General features: G+C 35.2%; 3 protein-coding genes across 9 annotated transcripts; 1 reads left to right on the top strand and 2 right to left on the bottom strand.

Annotated features, from left to right (window-relative positions):
* Positions 1 to 810: 810 nt before the first annotated feature.
* LOC140886256 (uncharacterized) lies at positions 811 to 5,070 on the bottom strand. Its single transcript, XM_073292782.1, has 6 exons — positions 4,735 to 5,070; positions 2,100 to 3,281; positions 1,954 to 2,004; positions 1,757 to 1,855; positions 1,358 to 1,522; positions 811 to 1,059 (listed from the first exon to the last, which is right to left on the bottom strand). Exons 2-6 carry the CDS (start codon positions 3,252 to 3,254, stop codon positions 910 to 912), a joined length of 1,620 nt encoding a protein of 539 aa, XP_073148883.1. The 5' UTR covers positions 3,255 to 3,281; positions 4,735 to 5,070; the 3' UTR covers positions 811 to 909.
* Positions 5,071 to 8,858: 3,788 nt separating this feature from the next.
* Positions 8,859 to 18,868, bottom strand: LOC140883009 (pentatricopeptide repeat-containing protein At5g10690-like). Of its 7 annotated transcripts, none has more exons than XM_073289308.1 (15): positions 18,587 to 18,868; positions 18,090 to 18,272; positions 17,394 to 17,526; positions 17,079 to 17,176; positions 16,817 to 16,978; positions 16,654 to 16,722; positions 16,147 to 16,282; positions 15,743 to 15,975; positions 15,009 to 15,086; positions 13,806 to 13,874; positions 13,548 to 13,724; positions 11,512 to 12,627; positions 9,796 to 10,152; positions 9,613 to 9,711; positions 8,859 to 9,370 (listed from the first exon to the last, which is right to left on the bottom strand). In XM_073289308.1, the coding sequence occupies exons 1-12, from the start codon at positions 18,779 to 18,781 to the stop codon at positions 12,355 to 12,357; spliced, it is 1,806 nt and encodes a 601-aa protein (XP_073145409.1). In that variant the 5' UTR covers positions 18,782 to 18,868; the 3' UTR covers positions 8,859 to 9,370; positions 9,613 to 9,711; positions 9,796 to 10,152; positions 11,512 to 12,354. The 7 variants fall into 7 exon arrangements, with proteins under 7 accessions (XP_073145409.1, XP_073145417.1, XP_073145422.1 ...); XM_073289316.1 differs by having other exon boundaries at positions 8,859 to 9,367; XM_073289321.1 differs by having other exon boundaries at positions 8,859 to 9,125.
* LOC140883049 (uncharacterized) lies at positions 9,801 to 11,505 on the top strand. The gene has a single exon (XM_073289352.1). The coding sequence runs from the start codon at positions 10,119 to 10,121 to the stop codon at positions 10,830 to 10,832; it is 714 nt and encodes a 237-aa protein (XP_073145453.1). The 5' UTR covers positions 9,801 to 10,118; the 3' UTR covers positions 10,833 to 11,505.
* Positions 18,869 to 19,023: the final 155 nt, after the last annotated feature.

The raw sequence follows: 19,023 nt of genomic DNA, 5'->3' as shown, positions 1-19,023 counted from the left end.
TTTTGATATCATGTTAATTTTTTAAAATTTTTCCATTATACCCCACACCCCACACTAACTCACAAAATACTTTTTTCATGCCCCATTTACTCCCACTTTCTCATTGGTTTTTCCAATAACCTCCTTCCCCCTCTTTCATTTTTTTTCTCTATCAAACTCAAATTTTTTCTGCTGAAAACTTTATCAAGTTAAGGTTTTTACCAAATTATATATTTACGGGACATGTATCGCGTGTGTCATGGTGGCTTGTACAAATGAAACTTAGCTTGTCACTAAATTACAAAAAAAGATTTGCTAGATAATAACACTTACGATACCCAATTTTGTTTGCCTCATAGCAAAAGCTTGAAATTTGACGACCAAAATATATTTAACTTCCAGAAGAACAACTTCAAATTCTATGATAGGTTCTGTATCTGTTATGAATCCAGATCCAGGGGCTAAAAACATTAAGTCATTGGGCCCAGGAGTTTCAAGTCCAGAAAGCCCAAGTGAAGATGGATAAAAGAAGCCCAAAGTTGTTAATGTGTGTGAGGAGATCAAGGAGAAATACACATGAAGAGGGTGGTGGGATATAAGTTAGATGAATTGTATAAGAGGGAGGCAGCTACAGATTACACGTGAAGAGTGACTAGCGCTTAGCTACAGAGAAAATCTTTGTACGGAGTGATTTGCTCTGGGTTGTTTTCATTCAGCAATAGAATTACATCTATGTCCTTTGTGTTCTTCGTGCTATTTGCTGTGTGAATTTCTTATTATTTGGAGAACACAACAGTATCATCCACCCATAAAAGGCAGTCGGTGAGCCGGTGACCATATAATACAGTTTTCTTCCACCAATGCCTAGATATCTAAAATCCAAGAAAATATAAGAAACACATTTTGTACACAGAAGGGCTCTTCTTTCCACTAAGAAGATGATGATTCCTGTGGGGCCGCAGCAACCTTGCAAACGGGGCACCAATTCTTGAGCCGCAACCACTGGTTAATGCATGCAACGTGATACCCGTGCTCGCACTCCACCAATGCACCAATCTCATCCCCAGGAGCAAAATCCTCCTGCAAATAATGGTTGTTTTGTGTTAGGGAGTGCCATCTTCACTCTATTTATGCAACTTTAAAATTCTAACAGTGTGCATGCTCTCCTGGAGATCTTATAATCAAATGAATAATAGAATAGCGATCATAGAGTAACACATATGAGCGGTTTAATATCTCAAGATTTAGATTTGAAACAAGACATTTTTAAAATTGTTCAAGTTGGATTGTCTATTCTGTTACTTTATAGTGTTTCGACCGAGCTGATGGTAAGGAAAGTACAACAATCACAGTGAAATAAATAACTAAAACTGTTTACCTGACAAATACTGCATTTGATATCATCTCCATCTTCATCCAATTCGGAAGCTCGTACTTCTGATGAGGTTACCTGATATATGCTTCTCCTGAGGCACTTTGTTAGTGCCTCTTCAGGAACTGCTGTGCTCACTGAGCCTATCCTATCTTCTAGAGCTAACAGTTCCTGTCAGATGTAATGCATATTGAATTCCATTAAAACTGAAAACAGATGTCATAAAAAAACTGGGATAGTGATCTCCATGGAACAAAACTAACGACCCTAATGTTTGAGATATCTCATTCACCGGAATTTAATATTTAGGTTGAAGTCTATCCTAACTGATGAAAAAATACATTGCATGATATTAGATCATGACTCGACAAAGTCACGGCAGAAGAACAGTAAGGCAAAACCAACCTCATATGACATGTTATCAATATCCAGTCTCATATCTCTGTGTTGGTCGTGGAAGTTCAAACTACCAAGGAAAAAACTGGAATCCAGGGCAAGGATTTGCTATACGAGAAGAAATGTCATTATTAAATATTTCAATTAGAAGTTATAGATTTCCTCAAAAAAAAAATAGATCTTAAAAGAGCAAGGAAGATAAGAACCTCATGTGTCAGCTCCTCGTCTCGTTCAATCCTCTCAAGAGCTAATAATAACTGCATCATGAGTTCATAATGTTTAAAATCATTATTAGTTCAGGAAAATGAATGCTTAGCTAATTTTGATACACAATAAGGATTAAGGACAATACCTCTGCGACTCCATCAATGTTGTATCGTTGTAATGCATCATGACTCATGAAACGGGTAAAGCCAAATTCACCCGAAGTGAGAGGCATTAAGGTGGATTGATAATCATCATTGCTGCTGGAAATACTATAAGAGCTTGAACCACTCAAAAAGCCATTTGCTGAAAAGTGTTGTGAGGAACTTGAGCCACCAATATTGATAGGTGTTCCAGATTGAGGAAACTGAGGGCTACTTGAAGCAGGTTTCCTAGAAGAGGAACTGTTCCTTATATTTGGCCTGGAAGGAAGCCTTGTTCTGTTGTTTATATTCACTATCCTCTGAGTCCTGGAGGAAGAGGCACCGTTGTTAACTTCTCCAGAAGCATGATTATTTATTCTTGAATCACAGACGGAGCTACTACAAGTTGAAGGGGATACATTCCCATCATTGGATGATGCAGCAGTTGTTTTTCTACGGGACAAGAAGACTTCCCTTTCCGGAATTTTCTTATTCATCAGATTCCTTTTGACTGGCTTTGAAAATGATGACGAACTTGATGACACAACATCGGGTATTGAATTGCATTTCAGACTCCTGAAACCATACCTGCTCCCACAACCGTCCTTAGAAGGGGCTTGATCTGGGCTTTTAGAGACTGATGAAATAGAGGGAGTTGGTAGAGCGTTTGGCTTGTGCAAACCTGATCTGATCTGAGATACTTTTTGAGGTCGAATGCTTGATGATGCACTAGAACTTCCTGTTTCGGTCACTGTAAATTTTCCAGTTAGACTCGTGCTGGGTAAAGGCACTAGCTCTAGAGCTTCTGAATCACCAGAAATATCGACTTCTGATGGAAAAGATTCCAACTGGGAAGAGACCTTTCCCATTGAATCAGAATTCAACTCTTTGGCCCTGGTTATCACAGAATTCCCCCTAGAGGGATTTCCATATGTTTTATTCCTATTCGGAGAACGTAAAGAAGGCTTAGAACATTTGGATGTATCTAAGGTTCCAGGTTTTGTATTTTGATTATACTTGATTCTCCCACTGCATCCTATTCGGTAACAAAATTGAACATTTTGATCCCTTTCAGTAGCTGCATCTTTTAAACCAACATTATATCCTTTTTTGGATTTCATAAGCCCACCAGCACTTCTTTTACTAGAGCATGCATCCATGGCTATTTGTAGTACCGGGATTCTATCCTGTTCCAGCAAAAGATTTGCAACTTTCAAATAAATATTAGAGTGCCTACTTTAAGCCACACAAAGGGGCTCTCACATTTTGTCTGAATAGGTAAAAAGACAGCATAACTGAGAGAAAAATTGCTCAAAAATAACAAACATTTTGCAATTATAGGGCTTGCTAGTGGTGAACATCACCCAAGCTTAGCTTAGAAAAGTTAAAAAAATATATAAGGAAGCTGAAGTGTGAGAAGACAAAAAGTAAATATGCGGATTAAAGTATAAAGCATGAGCAGATTATGTAAATTTTTATAAAGACACATAATTAAACAAGAACATAAGAATCATCCATGACCACAATTCGAATCTTCCAGCTTGATTAATTGCACTCAACCAATATGTCAGCGGGTTGAGACTGTCGCGCTAAACTTTAAATATTTACAAATTGGCATGTGCCAGCATCAATAGAAGTTGGCTACAAAAGGAAATAACAACAAATGCTTTCTGCTTTCACATGTAGAAGTTTAGCCAAAAATTTATCAACACCGAATCAAAATAAAAAAAAAGAAAAATCTACAACCAAGCTTAAACATTGAGACTGTATCCCAACATGATTAATATTTACAAACATACTCTACACAGATTGACACAAAATGGAAAGAAAATACGGCAAAACGAGACAGAAGCGGTCAGGTCATATTGTCAAAGTTGTATTGCCTATGGAGTTTTCATAATTTAGAATTCTATCACATGCGGATTTCTTTCTTCTTTCCTTTAAATAAGTGTGAAATTTTAGATTATCAGATTTGATTGCTTCATACTTTCAATTCATGAAGAAACACACGTTCAAAATGCGACATCACAAGTTTCAAGCAAAGATTACTCTGCACTCTCTTCGATAACAGGCAAGCGGCAGAAGCTGGAAAAGAGAACAAAAAGGTGTTTTCTTTCTACACGAAAATCATCAAACTAAAACAGGAAAATGATGTAAACACAGAGTCCCAGTTGATCAAACAAAAGCAAAACAAATTTCAGAAACGTTAAAAATTAAATCACTCGGCAAGACAATATTGACTGCTGAGGGAAGCAGTCAAATTCCGAATTGAAAAAGTGGCCGCCAATCAATTTTGCAAGGCTCTATCAAGTATCAACCTTGACTCTATAACAACCCAAAAAAGCACAAAAACACTGATTTTTAAACAAAACCCATGTCAGAAAAAGCAAGCATGGACTCAAAATTTATACAACCCGAATAAATTCAATCAGAAAAATATGGGTTCATCAATCAAAATTCAAAGCTCTCGAAGACACTGAAAATAAAATCTGACAAGAATCAATCAAAAAACTAATCAGGAACTGATCGCAGCACAACCAAATAGACAATAATCCAATAAAACCAATCAAGAATCGGAACGATGACAATCAAGAAACCAAGAAAATTCAAACATCTCGATCAAAAAGCTCCCTCCTTTACCTTTCTTCCTCCTTTTCCACAGTTATTCCCTTTTTTCACACCACCAGAAAAAAGAGTCTCAACTCCCAACTACTACACGATGCGGAGAGGGTTTTGGCCTATATTCACATACACATACAGAATTGGAAGAGGTCTATGGTCAGATATATATAAAAACATGTACGTAAATCAATGTATTTGTATCCATATACAAATTTATCTCGTGTATACGTTTGTATACGCATATATTATACGTATAATGCAAACGATCCGAGGCTAATGGGAGAGCGAGTTTTATGCAAATTGGGAAGCCATTAAACATAAACAAATCCTCAACAAATCACCGCTGAATTGCCGTCCTGCCTTTTATGCCTCGGGAACAGATTTCAGCCGTCGGATATGGATACGAAGGTCAACGATTAAGGGCTATTGGGCTGCCTAAGAGTCGGGCCCAGGGCCCACTGGGCCTACTCTCCCATTATTGTCTTCCCACTCGTGCAATGTATTTTTAGGAGTCTTGTGGCGTCAAGCAATTACACAAAAATTCAAACTTTATTTTTACAAGATAAATAGCTCACACCAAAAATCATTTATCAATAGACGATAATAATAATATTATTTCGATCCTCTGCTGTGGGTGTAACTACAACACGTAGTGTTATGCATTTCCCATACAAGGTGACCAACTGATTATCTCGTCTTATCTTGACAATTTTTCAAATTCATCTATATCATATGAGTTTTATAAAATGTTTAGCTTATCATCTTGTATAAAAAATAACATAACGTGACCTTATGTTTAACCCTATGGGAATTCTTGTCCATAATATCAATGTTTTGTCCACGATTACTCTAAAAATTTATCATATAGTATAGAAGTATAGCTTTGTCACAAAAATGATAAATTTTTTTATTCATTTAGATTTTCAGAAAAAAAAAAGGACATGAAAATAAACAAATGTGTGTGTGTGTAATTGTAATTTATTTGAATTTAAATGGTAAAAAAAATTGTGACGGATGAAATTCCTATAAAGAGACAAACATGTCACAATATGCACCTAAACCATTTGTAGAAAACAAGACGTGAAATTTAGTGGAAATAAAATAAGGTTTTTGTCCCCCACAAATTTACATAAACACATGAAAACCAACCATAAATAGATAGACACCAAATATATAATATCGAATGTGGTTTTCCACAATTTGCTTATATATTTGTGGACTCGACCAATTGTTTACCAAACCCACTGCTCACCTCAGAGTGCAACACTTGGCCTCCTCCGAACCAATAAAAGATACACACCCCTTGTTCTTTAAATCAATTCAAATATTTTGACCTTATATTTAGGAAAAAAGAAAAATCAATATTATAATAAGAATAGACTAATGTAGCCTCATACGTTGAAGAAATAGGTGAGTATTAGAGTAAATGATCACGAGTTTAACTTCTCTCACGACATTTTCCCGGCCAAATCTATCATACTAGATTGGCCAGTTCGAGATGTGATTTAAATGTTATTACATGTAGCTCCGAAGGTTGTGCACAAACAGCAGGTAACGATCCTGAATTTCTCGTTAAAAAAATTTTTCATTTGTTAAAAAAATATAAATTTTAATTGTATTTATTTTACGTATAATATGTCATGCAACCTATAAATATACATTGACTAATGGAGCCTTTATGATATATGTAGAGTCACCATCTTATGGTTTTGGTCATATGTATAATTAATGTAGAGCTATTTTTCTTTGAACTGAACTTGGTAGGGAATGGATTAATAAATTCAAAAATAGAAACGATTGGGTCTCACGAACTTGCTGTGAACAACATTATGATTGAACCTTTTTTTTTTTTTAAACCAAATTGCGCATCAACATTCCATTGTCGCGGGCCCACAATTAGCATATACTTTTTTTAGTTGGCTCCCTTAATTCGCTGTATTTAATTTTATCGTGTCAACTGTATTTACTAAATAATAAATAATTTTCCTTCATAGACCCAGCCACCCAATAATTCGACCAGACATAGTAACGAGTGTTTGAATATCATTATGGTTCCATTGTTCTTATCAATAATTCACTTGTTTAAACTGGTACAGTAAATGAGTGTTTGTTAATGATCATGGTTCGATTAATCCTATCAACAGTTTTCGAACATGTTTGTAGCTAAGATATTTTTAGTGTTAGCTCGAAATTTTATCTAATAATATCGAAAGACGAAGATTGCGAGTTATCATTGCTTAAAAAAAAATTTCATCTGACAGAAAAAAAATATGTTCATTATTGCATATCAATTCTTATTGTTTTTCTTTCAGAAAGGGATGAGAAAATAAAGCATCTAATATAAAAATGATGGGATGATAACGAACAATGATAAGATTATTAAGATAGTGTTTGTAATCTCTAAATATAATTGATTATGATTTTTTTTCTTCAAGTATTTGCATGCAATCTCTAAATATAAGTGATCATGATTTTTTTTCCACGAATTTATTAAAAAAATATATGATCACTTATTTTTAAAAGTTATAAATATTACATTATTATTTATTTATCTATTTGTTTTGTTGACAAATTATATATTTCTTGTATACAACCATCTTTTTACTCGTACAAACATCACATCTTTGTCTTATTTTTTTTTATTGTTCGTCTTGATTCCACAACTTGATAACATAATAATATAAAAAGTAATCAAAAATATTATATATGGTGAAAATAAAAATATGTTGATTAGTCGTGGGAAACTTCTAACAATGACCCATGTTTGCCTAAGTCCTAAACGTAGGATCGAATTTTCTATGTTGCATAAGATTCAATACACTTTGTACCCAATAATTAACATGACAACTTCTAACTCACGTGGGATGAAGTTTTTTTCAGGATCAATCTTTTTTGAATAATTAGCCGGACAAAGAAACACTATATCCCTTGATTTTCGATAAAACGGAACCAATTTTCCATGTAATCAGATGATCGAGCAACATTCCATTTTTTTCTGGCTCAAAAAAAAAAACATTCCATTTTTGCCCCTATTTATTCCACACAAAAACTAAATTAAATCATATACATGTGACTTGAATACATAGTACCAATATATATCCGTAATTTGATTGGATTATAATTAATATTATTAGTAAATTACTAATTTTGCTTTATTATTAGTCCACACACATATAAAATTTACTAGATTAATGAAATTACTAATTTTGCCTCTATTTATTTATTTCACCACTGACTAAAATACTAATTTTTAATTATGCTCTTATTTATTACATACACTAATTAAATTACTGAATTTGCTCATATTTATTCCACACACTAAATTACTGATTTCTAATTTACTAAATTACTAATTTTGCCCTTATTTATTTCACACATTAACTAAATTACTAAATTTATCTCTATTTATTCCACACAATAAGTCAATAACTAACACCTATAAGTAATAGATTTATTGGCTCTGTAAAACTAAAAAAAAAAAAAGTAATAGATTTATTGGCTCTTTATACATAAGCAAAAGTAATAGATCATTTAGTATTTATTCTACACGCAGGCTAAATTAAATTAGATAACTATATGTCTTGAATATATAGTCCTAATATATCCCGTATTTTGATTATTATTGATATTTTTATTAAACTAATTACTAATTTTTCCTTATTTATTGCACACGTATACCAACTAAATTGCTAAATTTACCCATATTTACTCCGCACAGTAACTATAACTAACATCCAAATGGCTTAATGAGCAATAAAAAAATTAATTGGCTCTTTTAACCTTTATAATATAATATAATTATTATAATAAAAATAATAATAATTTATATTTATATATATATATATATATGGAGGTTTCAAAAGTCTAAAATCTGAAACACCTTCTTTTAAGTATGGATGTCTCTTGGACTATATAACTCACAAAATTCATTAAAAAAAAAAATTGATATTCCGGAACTGGCATTTGCAATTATGAATATATGCTATTATATTAAACCAGGGGCATTAAAAAATTATGCGGAAACTTTCAAATAAGTAAGCTAAAATAGCATAATGATTTTAAATTTGCAATCAACCCCAGAACTATAACATATACTTACGTATATACCAATGCTTGTCAATCAAAATAAGTGGAGGCCTTGATTCAGTATTAAAATACGACATTAAGTACTTGAAATAGTCATATATTATTTTATGTGATTACATTAATGATAATTAGTCAAAAAAGAAAAGAAAGAAATAAAAAGTCTACGTGCTCTCCTTGCCTATTGGGATCTTAGGCTGTGCATGATTTACGCACTCATTCTACCAACAAACCCAACATCCAAAAGCCTCTCTTCGCCAACCATTCATCTCCTCTAATTTCTTCATATATCAATCTTCATCATCACAACTATTCATTTCGTTGCCCTTCAACATTCAATGGGGAAGACATTCATCAGTTTGCATCATACAAGGTACCACGTCGATTTGTTGCGCTTTCTTGTTTGCAGATTGAGGTTGTTTAAATGCGATGCGTCGTTCATTGATAGGAATTTGTTTGGTGTGATGAATAACTCGACATTATACGTGCATCGATTTTTTGGCAGATGTGAATAGCCTAGATTATAATTTTGTTCAAGCTCAACTTCTCCAGAATTGGCCATTGTAGTCTACTGGGGACACAGGACATATAACATGTTAGTTGGATGTATGTGCTAAAAGTATGTCCTCTGTTTGATATGATTATTGATTTTTCAATCTTGGGGAAAAAATGTCAGGATATATGTATATATATACTCCACTGGCTGGGCGAGCAGTGTAATTTATATTCACAAGAATATATATGTTACTCAATGCAGGTGGAATATAGAGTGTTAGACGTTAGAGATGGCAACAAGAACAAAAGACAGTGCACCTGCGAGGGAGAAGAGGGGAACATCCCCTTCGAATTCTCCTCAAACTGGAACTGCACCGCAACGTAGGAGCCGACCCAGCCCTTCCAAAACAAGCTCTCCTGCAAAAAACCAAGATTCAACTACATCAGAAAAGCAGGTTCCAAATTACCTCAAACCCACCTTAAGCTCTGCCAACGACGTACCGAAGCAACAAGGCAAGAAACCGGTTGCCAGTGAAATTGCACACAAGCCCAATCTTTCAAGAAGAAGATCATTTGACAGGCCCCCATCGGCTTCTAGCACACAAAAAACACGGATTTCACCAAATCCTACTCTTCGATCTTCCTCGTTTTCGAGCAAAACTAGTACGGCACAAAAGGCAAAGGATGCTGGAAAACAGAGTTCCCTGCATGCCAGGCCTGTAAGTTCTGTAAAGAAGACTGGAACTTATGTTAAAAAGCAGGATGCTGGAAGTGGTAGTGGTACTGCCATAGTGAAGGAGCAAGTCACTAGCCCTTCTGAGAAAATGGAGGTTTCCGATGCGTATGTCGTCCCACAACCTGAAACAAAGCAAGAAGATGAAGAATCTACCGTCACCAAAGCTGAAGAAGAGGCAACTCAAGTCGAGAGCAACAATGAGACAGGTACTGAAATTTTGGAGCTGGAAGACCCGGAGCAGATAAAAGAGGAGAAAGGCGACGATGTCAAGGTTGAGACTGATGTCAAGGTTGAGACTGAAGAGGTGTATACCGTTTCTGAACAAGATGACACCTCTATTGGCGTCAAGTCAGAAGAGCCAGAAGGCGAGTCACATATTGAAGAAACTGGCAGCAAACATCAGGAATTAGAAGAACACACTTTAAACGAAAGTGATAACAATCAAACTGAAGAAAGTGTTTCAGATATTCCCGTTGCTGAAGTTGAAGATGAAGAACATGAACAGAAGGATGAAGAACAGGGAGAGCAGGGAGAACACTTGGATAACAAGGAAGCAGCAGCCAATGGAAACGAAGCCACTGACTCTAAAGAAACAGAAGTGCAAGAAATCGCAGGGGAAGAAAAGCAGGAGACAGAAAGTGTGGCAGTCAAAAAACAAGTACTGCAAGGAAAGAAGGATTCTGCAGTTTCAAATGATGTGATCGAGGAAACTGCAAGTAAGCTTCGGGAGCAGAGGAAAAATAAGGTGAAAGCGCTTGCAGGGGCATTTGAAACTGTCATATCCTTGCAGGAGCCTAAGTAAAACAACACATGGATAAAGTTCAGAAGAATGGTTGGCAGAATGATTTTACTTGATTTTGTTTTCACTGTTGAACTTCTTGTCTTAAATATTGCAGAGAATGATATGACAATCAATTCGTACTTTTCTCAATTTCGCTTCTTTATTTTTTATATTCCGGTTCTCTTTTCAAATTCGCCCGTATACTATGTGCACTAGCAAGACACTCATTGACTGTAGTTGCTGAAAAATTTACATTTCCAATTGATGTTTCCTTAAGCTGTGACCAGAATCTCAGTTAACTTTTCATATCTATCAAGCACGTTTCAAGGGATTGCAAGTTGCCACTGTGTTTAATGCATGGAATTGCTTCACATTATCCAACATTGAGGACCACTGTACAAGTTTTCCGTCAACTTCTATTAACATTTCATACAAAAATAATAATGGTCTCTTCTATTTTCTAACAGATATTCATGCTTATATATGGTTAATCAACGCTTCAAATTGAGGAATTTTAGCTATATTAACAAATTCAAGGTCATTTTCAACTCAAAACTATCACAGCTATACTTAGACCATTATAAAAATGAGACAAAAAAACAAGATTAGTCATATTTGAGCTTTGCAACAAGGAAAAACATGAAGTGAGTTCTTTTTCTCTTCAAATTTCAAAAGAGTAGACTTCAGAAATCATACTTACAAATAATTAATGCTGCTACCAAGTTGCATCATCAGAAATTCGCAGTGAAGTATGCCAAAATACGTGGTATACCCAATGAGTTATCGAACTTGTACTTGCCAGTTATCCCATGAAACAATCACCACTCCAAAAACATTTCAGCCACAGAAAGCTAAAGATGATCATTGGTTTTTGTGTTACATCTTCCACTGAATCTCCATCTTTAGCAAGTAGTACTGTGGCATTCATGTGATGGATCTGCAATCTTAAACACGTTTTCATGTACAGAAATAGAACCATTTTTCAATGTTGTAGCTATGAGGTAACAAGCCTGATAATTGATATAATTCCCATAATTCTAAGCATAATGCTAAGATTTCACTACGATGAAAAAGAGTAATCCTTCTTTGGTATGACATGATGTAATAAGATGATTTGCTATTGCACATTCAAAAATCTTCAGATGTTTGTGGGTTACAGAGACTTGCAGAAAATTTGGTTGTATATTACGTAACATACAAGATTATGAGAGCATCTCTCATATGGTTGTAGTCTAAAAATAAATCCAATTTAGACTTGTAGTGATCTTGTTCACATGGTATATATACGCGTATTATGGGGAAAAAATGTCCTCCCTGACTCATTCAACTAGTTACAAGCTAATACAATTTTAATGAGTGCATATTGAAGCAACATTCCAATTTGGTAGTAGAAAAAGCATTCCCAGTCTGGATCCACATATCCTACAATCACCATTTTCCCTTTTTCTTCCTAGGAAACTAATATTATGATAGTAGTTTTAATTAATTGAACAATCCAAAAGAGATGAGTAATTAAAGAAAATACTAGAAAGTAGAACCTATCTCAAGAATTTGTATTGCTTTCTGACAGGTAAAAATGTTCATCAGATAACTTTGATGTTGAAGTTTTGCTAAGCTTACTCAAATGTGCATGTGTAAAAACTCCTATGGCACGTGAACTTGAGCCATAAGATAAACCATGAAAGTCACCATATTTGACAATTATTATCATTTTGTGTCTCTTCTGTAGCATAAAATCAATGACATATCCAATAGACGTTGAACTTGTGACACATGGAGGTGGACTCCTCATAAGTGCCGAGAGAGGCGCATCTAGCTGCATAGAAGACCATCAATAGTGAATTATTATACCATCCATGATGCCAAAAAGGGAAGAAAACTAATAGCGAGAGTATCACATATAACTCATCAAGGTAACATTCTCATGAGTCATGACTCATCCATTTCAAAATATTGTCAAATGCTGTTGCACTAACATGCAGTAAATTTGCAACGACGCTAACCATGAATTGAGGTTTAAGACATCTAATAAATAATTGACGTTTGTGGCTTTTTGGTATAAATATGATTTCATTTCCGAAAGCAATACAAATTTTTAGGCAATGAGAGTTCTCCACTCCATGCAATTGCGGCCAAAATTAATCAACTTTTGGAACCAACAACTTTTTTTCTCTAATTATGAACTTATACTCCATCTAGCAGACGGTAGCCACAAATACGAATTTGTAACTGTGGAAAAGCATCCTACTGCATAAAATGTTCAGTTTCATCCATCTGGCCCATCAAATTTCACAATAGGTACCTCCTATTAAACTGGATTTGACCTATTTGTTTCCAGTTCTTATTTCTAACATTTTAAACAGGAATCTTCATGCATTCTACTGACCTAGAAACAATATCCATTCTCACAATAAATCTACCAATCAGATCTAAAAATCCTGTTTCTGTATAGAAAATACTTCAGAAAATTTCAGTTCAGAGCAATAGGACAGCACTCCAATAACATTGATTCTCACCCCATCTTTTCTTAATATCAAAACTATACTAAAGCTGTCATTACGAAGTCATATATGAACTGTTTGTAAGAAGAAAAGAGAAGAAAGAGAAAAGATATAGGTATAAAGCTCTTGCTACTTGTAATCCAATTCTCCAATACCATTTTGAGTAAATGAAAATTCATTTTTCCTCATTTTAAAAGGTGTAGAGGAGCAGTTACAGAAAATAAAATTAACATACCATATCGCAGTCTTCACGATGCAATATTCCCACGCAGCCTCCCCAATCATCTATAATGGGTACAACAGAATCTTTGAAGAACCGCATAATCACTTTCTCTAATAGCAATGTGGCTGGAAGCGGCTGAGCTTCACTAAATGGCATCATGATACTCTCAATCGTGCCACTGAGTGATACCTGGATTAGATAATACATAGAAAATGAAACTCGCTTGACCTCAAACTATGATCGAAATCCATTAGTGTCAATCTTAAATACCTGAGGAAGCACGAGAGGACACAACATTGATGTGTTTAAACCCATCAAAGCCTCAAGTCGTAGAGCAACCTGCAGTTTCATGCAGGTAATTATATGTATATGCAAAGCAGATAGCAATAATAGAAAACATCAACTTTCAACTGAGTAAGACAATTCTATGTATTGAGTTGGTGAAAGATAAATATCAAAACAGAGAAAATTTTAAAGATTAACGTATTCCCTTCGAACTAATGAAATTAGATTAACATATCCCCTTCAAGCTTTTAAAAGGAGGCTATACTCAGGGTAGATAAGAAAATTAATGAGAACACAATCTTTTTACAATATTTTGTAAATGGTGGGACAGCTTTTACATTGCAAATCACTAAAGCAATGTATACCAAGTGGAAATTAGATATTGGAGAACTTCTCCAAGATTGCAGCCAGAGTAGCAACAAAAATAGACATCTGGGTTGATCTACGTTATCCTATTGCAAAATCCCCCATGTGAAGGATTACCATGTACTCAATAGAAGTGGCAAATTGTTTGCATAACTAGGCAAAAGAAGAAAAAGCCCAACATAGCAAGATTACAAGAGAGTTGCTGCAGACAGAATAGCATTTACTATGCTATATGAACCAAGTAAACTTAGGAATAACCCATCTACTGTGGAAACGAGAGTAATGGTGTGCATATGCAATCCAAGACCATAAGCCTAATGGTTTCAGGTCAATGGCGGTCTGAGTCTCCTCTTGAAAGCGCTCAACAGCTTACTTTCCAGCCATTAAGTTGAGCAAGAGCCAAGGATTTTCAATGTTTGGTAGTTACCATAAATCTCCAAAGATATGCACTCTAATTTTGTTTCCTTCACTAGTTGGAATTTATTGATGCTTCCAATGAATAGGGGAAGATCTTTAGTATCCCAAGCAACCACCTGATCTGCAGAAGAAGATTAAGAGAAAAAGGTGCTACCGTACGAGGGTAGCATCAATGCTTAATGGATGTTACAGGCCTAGATTGGCCCATTAGCATGTATTTCAAGGCTAGTTCCTCAACAGATAACTCTCAAGCCTCAACCAAGAAAACTTAAGATGGGTAGGTCACACGGACTTCTTAGAGGTTGAGCAGTGGTTCGTCCATCAGCAACAAACTAAAAAACATGTCACTAAACAAGATTAATATCAATATTTTATTAGTCATAGGAAAGAGAGAAAATAACTTACCATGCCTTCTCTACTGCTCCATGATATATCTCTCCATTTCCGAATAACTTTTCTCAATTTCTGCAAAGCCAATTCAACCTGCAGAAAAATCCAGGGCTGAGTACAGTATTTGATTGGTGAAAAGATATATCAGCATGTGATTGGTAACGTGAAGGTTAAAAATCCAAAAATGGAAGTCCAGCACAACTAATGGGACAAGATCTGTAAGAAAGGAAAAATAGTCAATTATAAACTTTAAATTTTGTGATATCTAGATGCATGAAACACCTGAAGTAAAACTAGAATAGAATTTCCAGATTACAATTAAAATCATATTTTGGGTATCAGATATGATTATTGTTCGGCAGCATCGAGAAAGGATCATTTTAATATATCAAACACGAGAAGTAGTATTTATCAAAGTATAGATATTGCAATTCTATAAGTCAACACTGTTAACGAAGAAAGATCCATCCTCAACATTCCAGGGCAATTGTTGCACTTGTAAATGATGATATATAAGATCTGGAAGCACTGGCTAAGAAGATGGAAAAATTTGAGAATATTAATTACTACATGATGTCCTCTACATATTGACTTCAATATGTCACATTTCTAGATTTCCAAATAATTTCCCTTCTACAAAATGACTTGGAATATATATGTTTAGAAACATCTACCGAGAATATTTTATACACTAGAGACACCACAAGTGAGCAATTAACCCCTTAACGTTTTATCCATAAGAAATTTACCTGGCCTTCATTTAAGGCTGCCTCCATTAAAAGGTGATCAGATTCTACTTGCAATGCAGATGAAATTGTTCCCACTGAGTCAAACCACATGCGGTCATAGAGCCTTCTGACCATTCCATAATCTCCCTCAGCAGCAAATGCACGCATCATCGACATAAACAGATGAGGCTTCGGCCTTAAGATAGGATTTTCCTTGGCTTGTTTTATCATCTCCCCGAAAACACAGAGAGCACCTGCTCATTGTACATAGATTGACTGCATAAGCTCTTATTTGTGGTCTCTTGATCCTGCTTGGCTTATAAAATTCCGGATAATATATAATTTTTCTGATCTTCTCTGGGTACTACAGATTCATCTGATGACTAGTAACAGAAGAAACACTTATATTTCCAGAACGAGCATACCTTTAATTGACCCACAATTTAACAATGCATCCACAATAGTAGTGTAAGCAACACGGTCAATGCGTAATTTGTTGCGTGATTTCATTTCTATCAAGATCCTTTCAATAGAATGCAGATCCTTTGCCTGACCAAAACCCTACAAACATGACACTTTTGAATTATAATCACTGAGAGTGATTAATGAAACTAAAGGTTAATTTCAAACAGCAAATGAGTAGAAGCCCTAACAATGGAGAGTGTGGACACTGTAGGTGGCAATCAAATAACCAAAAACGAAATATTGCTTTATTATTACAATATATCATGTGTTAGGGTCATACATGATTGCAAATGATGATATATTACACGACTTTAACAAATGATTTGCTCTTGCAGTGAACAAGAAATATCAATTCCGTATCAACATGAGCAACAAGGTAAAGATTGTCAGCTAAAAATACTCAAAAAGAGGAAACTTGGTGGTGCTATAACTATGTTAACTCATAGCGGGTGGCATGCACGACTGACCTGTAGTAATGTAGTGTAAGTGACAAGATCTGGAAAATCATTGTGATGATAATCTTTCGGAGCTTTGTCCTGCAATAAATAGCTGACATAATTGAAAAACTGATATTTTATATCTCCGCAGTCATTATCGAAGCTTTAACTGCCTTCATAGAAGTTCAGAGACCTTCATCTGTTCATAAAACTGTGTTGCTGCATCCAAGTTTCCAGCCTTGATGCATGCATAAATTAGATGATTATATGTGACTCTGTCAGGATTCAGACCTCTCCTCAAAATTTCATCATGTATGCCAATTGCTGCCTGGGGACAACCAACTCTAATATATCCCTGAAAAGGAAAAAATATTTGTCAACTAAAATGTATGTGCATAACCCTTGGAATTGTCGAACGTCAATGGCTTAACCAACAGTAGAGGATTCAGAACTACCTTTATCAATAAGTTGAAACTCAGAACGGATGGTTTTCCACCTTCTTGAAGCACATGGCAGAACCTTGCAAGAACACCATTTGCACGGCGGAGATCTCCTGCACTAGATCGTTTATGACAGAGAGGCAGTGTCAACAAGCAGGGAAATGAAACTGGAGACAACTGATAGTGAGAGATCATATGTAAAATGAACCTGGCGAGATAGATATATTAGTTGTTCAAATTCAATACAACGTCTAAATTTGAAAAAGAATTTCACAGATCTAACTTTTGAATGATATAAAGAGAACTCAAATTTTGAGTTGAAATTATAACCTGATTCAATTAAAGCATTCAAGAGACCACAAATAAGAGCTTCAGACAACTGTGGGTTACCAACAGCAGTGCCCAGCTCCACAGACTCAAGCAGTTGAAATGCTTCATCGATTCTCCCAGCATCACCCAATCCCTTCATAAAACGAAAACCACAGTTATTCAGAATACAAAAAAACTACTCCACCTCTTACAAACATGTGGAATATGTAAAACAAGATGGTTTCGACTATTATCACGAGTCCACAGTTCAACAAAGTACCTGGTTATAAAAAAATAAGTGTGTTTTATTAATCATAGGTTTTTAAAGTGTTGTTTTCTAAAAGAAATCGTTCTGAGTTTGGATATTATAGTGAAAAAAATAGTTCTTTAAAATTTTTAAAAGAGAACCAAGAAAAAAACATAGAAACTACATTTTCTGAAATGTCCACCCAAACATAATACCTTTTAGCAAAAGCACTTTAAAAGAAAAAATAGAAGCTTGTAATCCACAAAGTTTTGTCCCTAAATGCATTCTATGTTGGATGGTATAAGATTGGAAGAATTACAGATTTGTTAAATTGTAATTGAGAATGTAATATATGTCTGATATTATTTGGGGGTATGTAAATATTTTGGGAAAACGCTCCCCTAACATTACCTTAGTTCGAGAAAAATTCAACCTCTGCATGATATATCATTACATGTGAGTGAGAGTACCTTCAAAAGTGTGCCATATGTGATAGAATCAACCCCACAGCCCTCTGGCTTCGACATTTCAGCAAAGACTCCGAGAGCTGACTCGATGTCATGACAATGAACACATGCCTGCATCACGGCATTCATCACAATTGTGTTCAGCTGCCCATGTAGCTTTTTAGCAATCTCTATTTCCTCAAATATCTGAAACAAAAGGAAAGGAGTGATAAAACTAAGAGTTCGAACTAACTTGATTAATGCTGCATATAGTGTGTTATTGCATTGACAGTTTGATGACGCCGAGTACGCGAGAATCATTCTTGCCAATTGAACCTAAACTTAAACGTGCTTTTAAACTTGCAATGCACCAACTTAGTCTCCGAGCCATTAGAATTTCAGCAGACACGCATATCATCGCAAATTTTCGCAAACATCGAACGATTAATCATCCAAAAGACAATGCCAATCCACCACAACGGAAAACGAAGGATCAAAAGGAAACAAATGAATGACGTCACCTGATCCAATTGGCGGCGGCGGGTGAGTTGCACGACGCGGGAGGTGAGCATCTTGAGATTGAGCTGGTCCGAGGGGGAGCAGCGACGTAATTTGCTTGGATAGTGTTTGCGTAAATGCCTAGTTATCGTTCTGGTCGATGATGGAAGTGAGATTGCGGAGGTTCCATGGACAGCGGAGCTCTGCAGTGAAAGCATGTTCGCCGCCAATGGAGACTCTCGGAGGAGCAGCTTAAGCCACCGTTGCCGTTGGAGATTTCCTTTTGCAGATAATGTAGCACAGTACTTTATTAATTATATCTCGATTTTAATTTTATTGAATTTTTTTTAACAGAATTATATCTTATATTATTATTGCTTCAAAAAAAAAAAAGAATTATATTTTATACCGTATTATTTAGTATGTGTAATATAATATAATATAACAAAATCGTATTATA

The sequence above is a fragment of the Henckelia pumila genome, chromosome 1, assembly GCF_033568475.1.
Source record: "Henckelia pumila isolate YLH828 chromosome 1, ASM3356847v2, whole genome shotgun sequence".
Classification (NCBI taxonomy): Eukaryota; Viridiplantae; Streptophyta; class Magnoliopsida; order Lamiales; family Gesneriaceae; genus Henckelia; species Henckelia pumila.
Note: the sequence above shows the minus strand (reverse complement) of the source record. Positions and strands in the feature narration are given on the sequence as shown.

Excerpts from the sequence above, each read along its gene's own strand:
- LOC140886256 (XM_073292782.1), bottom strand. The coding sequence starts at position 3,254 with ATGGATGCATGCTCTAGTAAAAGAAGTGCTGGTGGGCTTATGAAATCC. Across the intron at positions 2,005-2,099 it reads ACATTGATGGAGTCGCAGAG|TTATTATTAGCTCTTGAGAG; the intron begins GTATTGTCCTTA and ends CTCATGATGCAG. Across the intron at positions 1,523-1,756 it reads TTGATAACATGTCATATGAG|GAACTGTTAGCTCTAGAAGA; the intron begins GTTGGTTTTGCC and ends TACATCTGACAG.
- LOC140883049 (XM_073289352.1), top strand. The coding sequence starts at position 10,119 with ATGGAGGTTTCCGATGCGTATGTCGTCCCACAACCTGAAACAAAGCAA.
- LOC140883009 (XM_073289299.1), bottom strand. The coding sequence starts at position 18,781 with ATGCTTTCACTGCAGAGCTCCGCTGTCCATGGAACCTCCGCAATCTCA. Across the intron at positions 17,527-18,089 it reads CATATGGCACACTTTTGAAG|GGATTGGGTGATGCTGGGAG; the intron begins GTACTCTCACTC and ends CGTTTTATGAAG. Across the intron at positions 12,628-13,547 it reads ATCGTGAAGACTGCGATATG|CTAGATGCGCCTCTCTCGGC; the intron begins GTATGTTAATTT and ends TCTTCTATGCAG.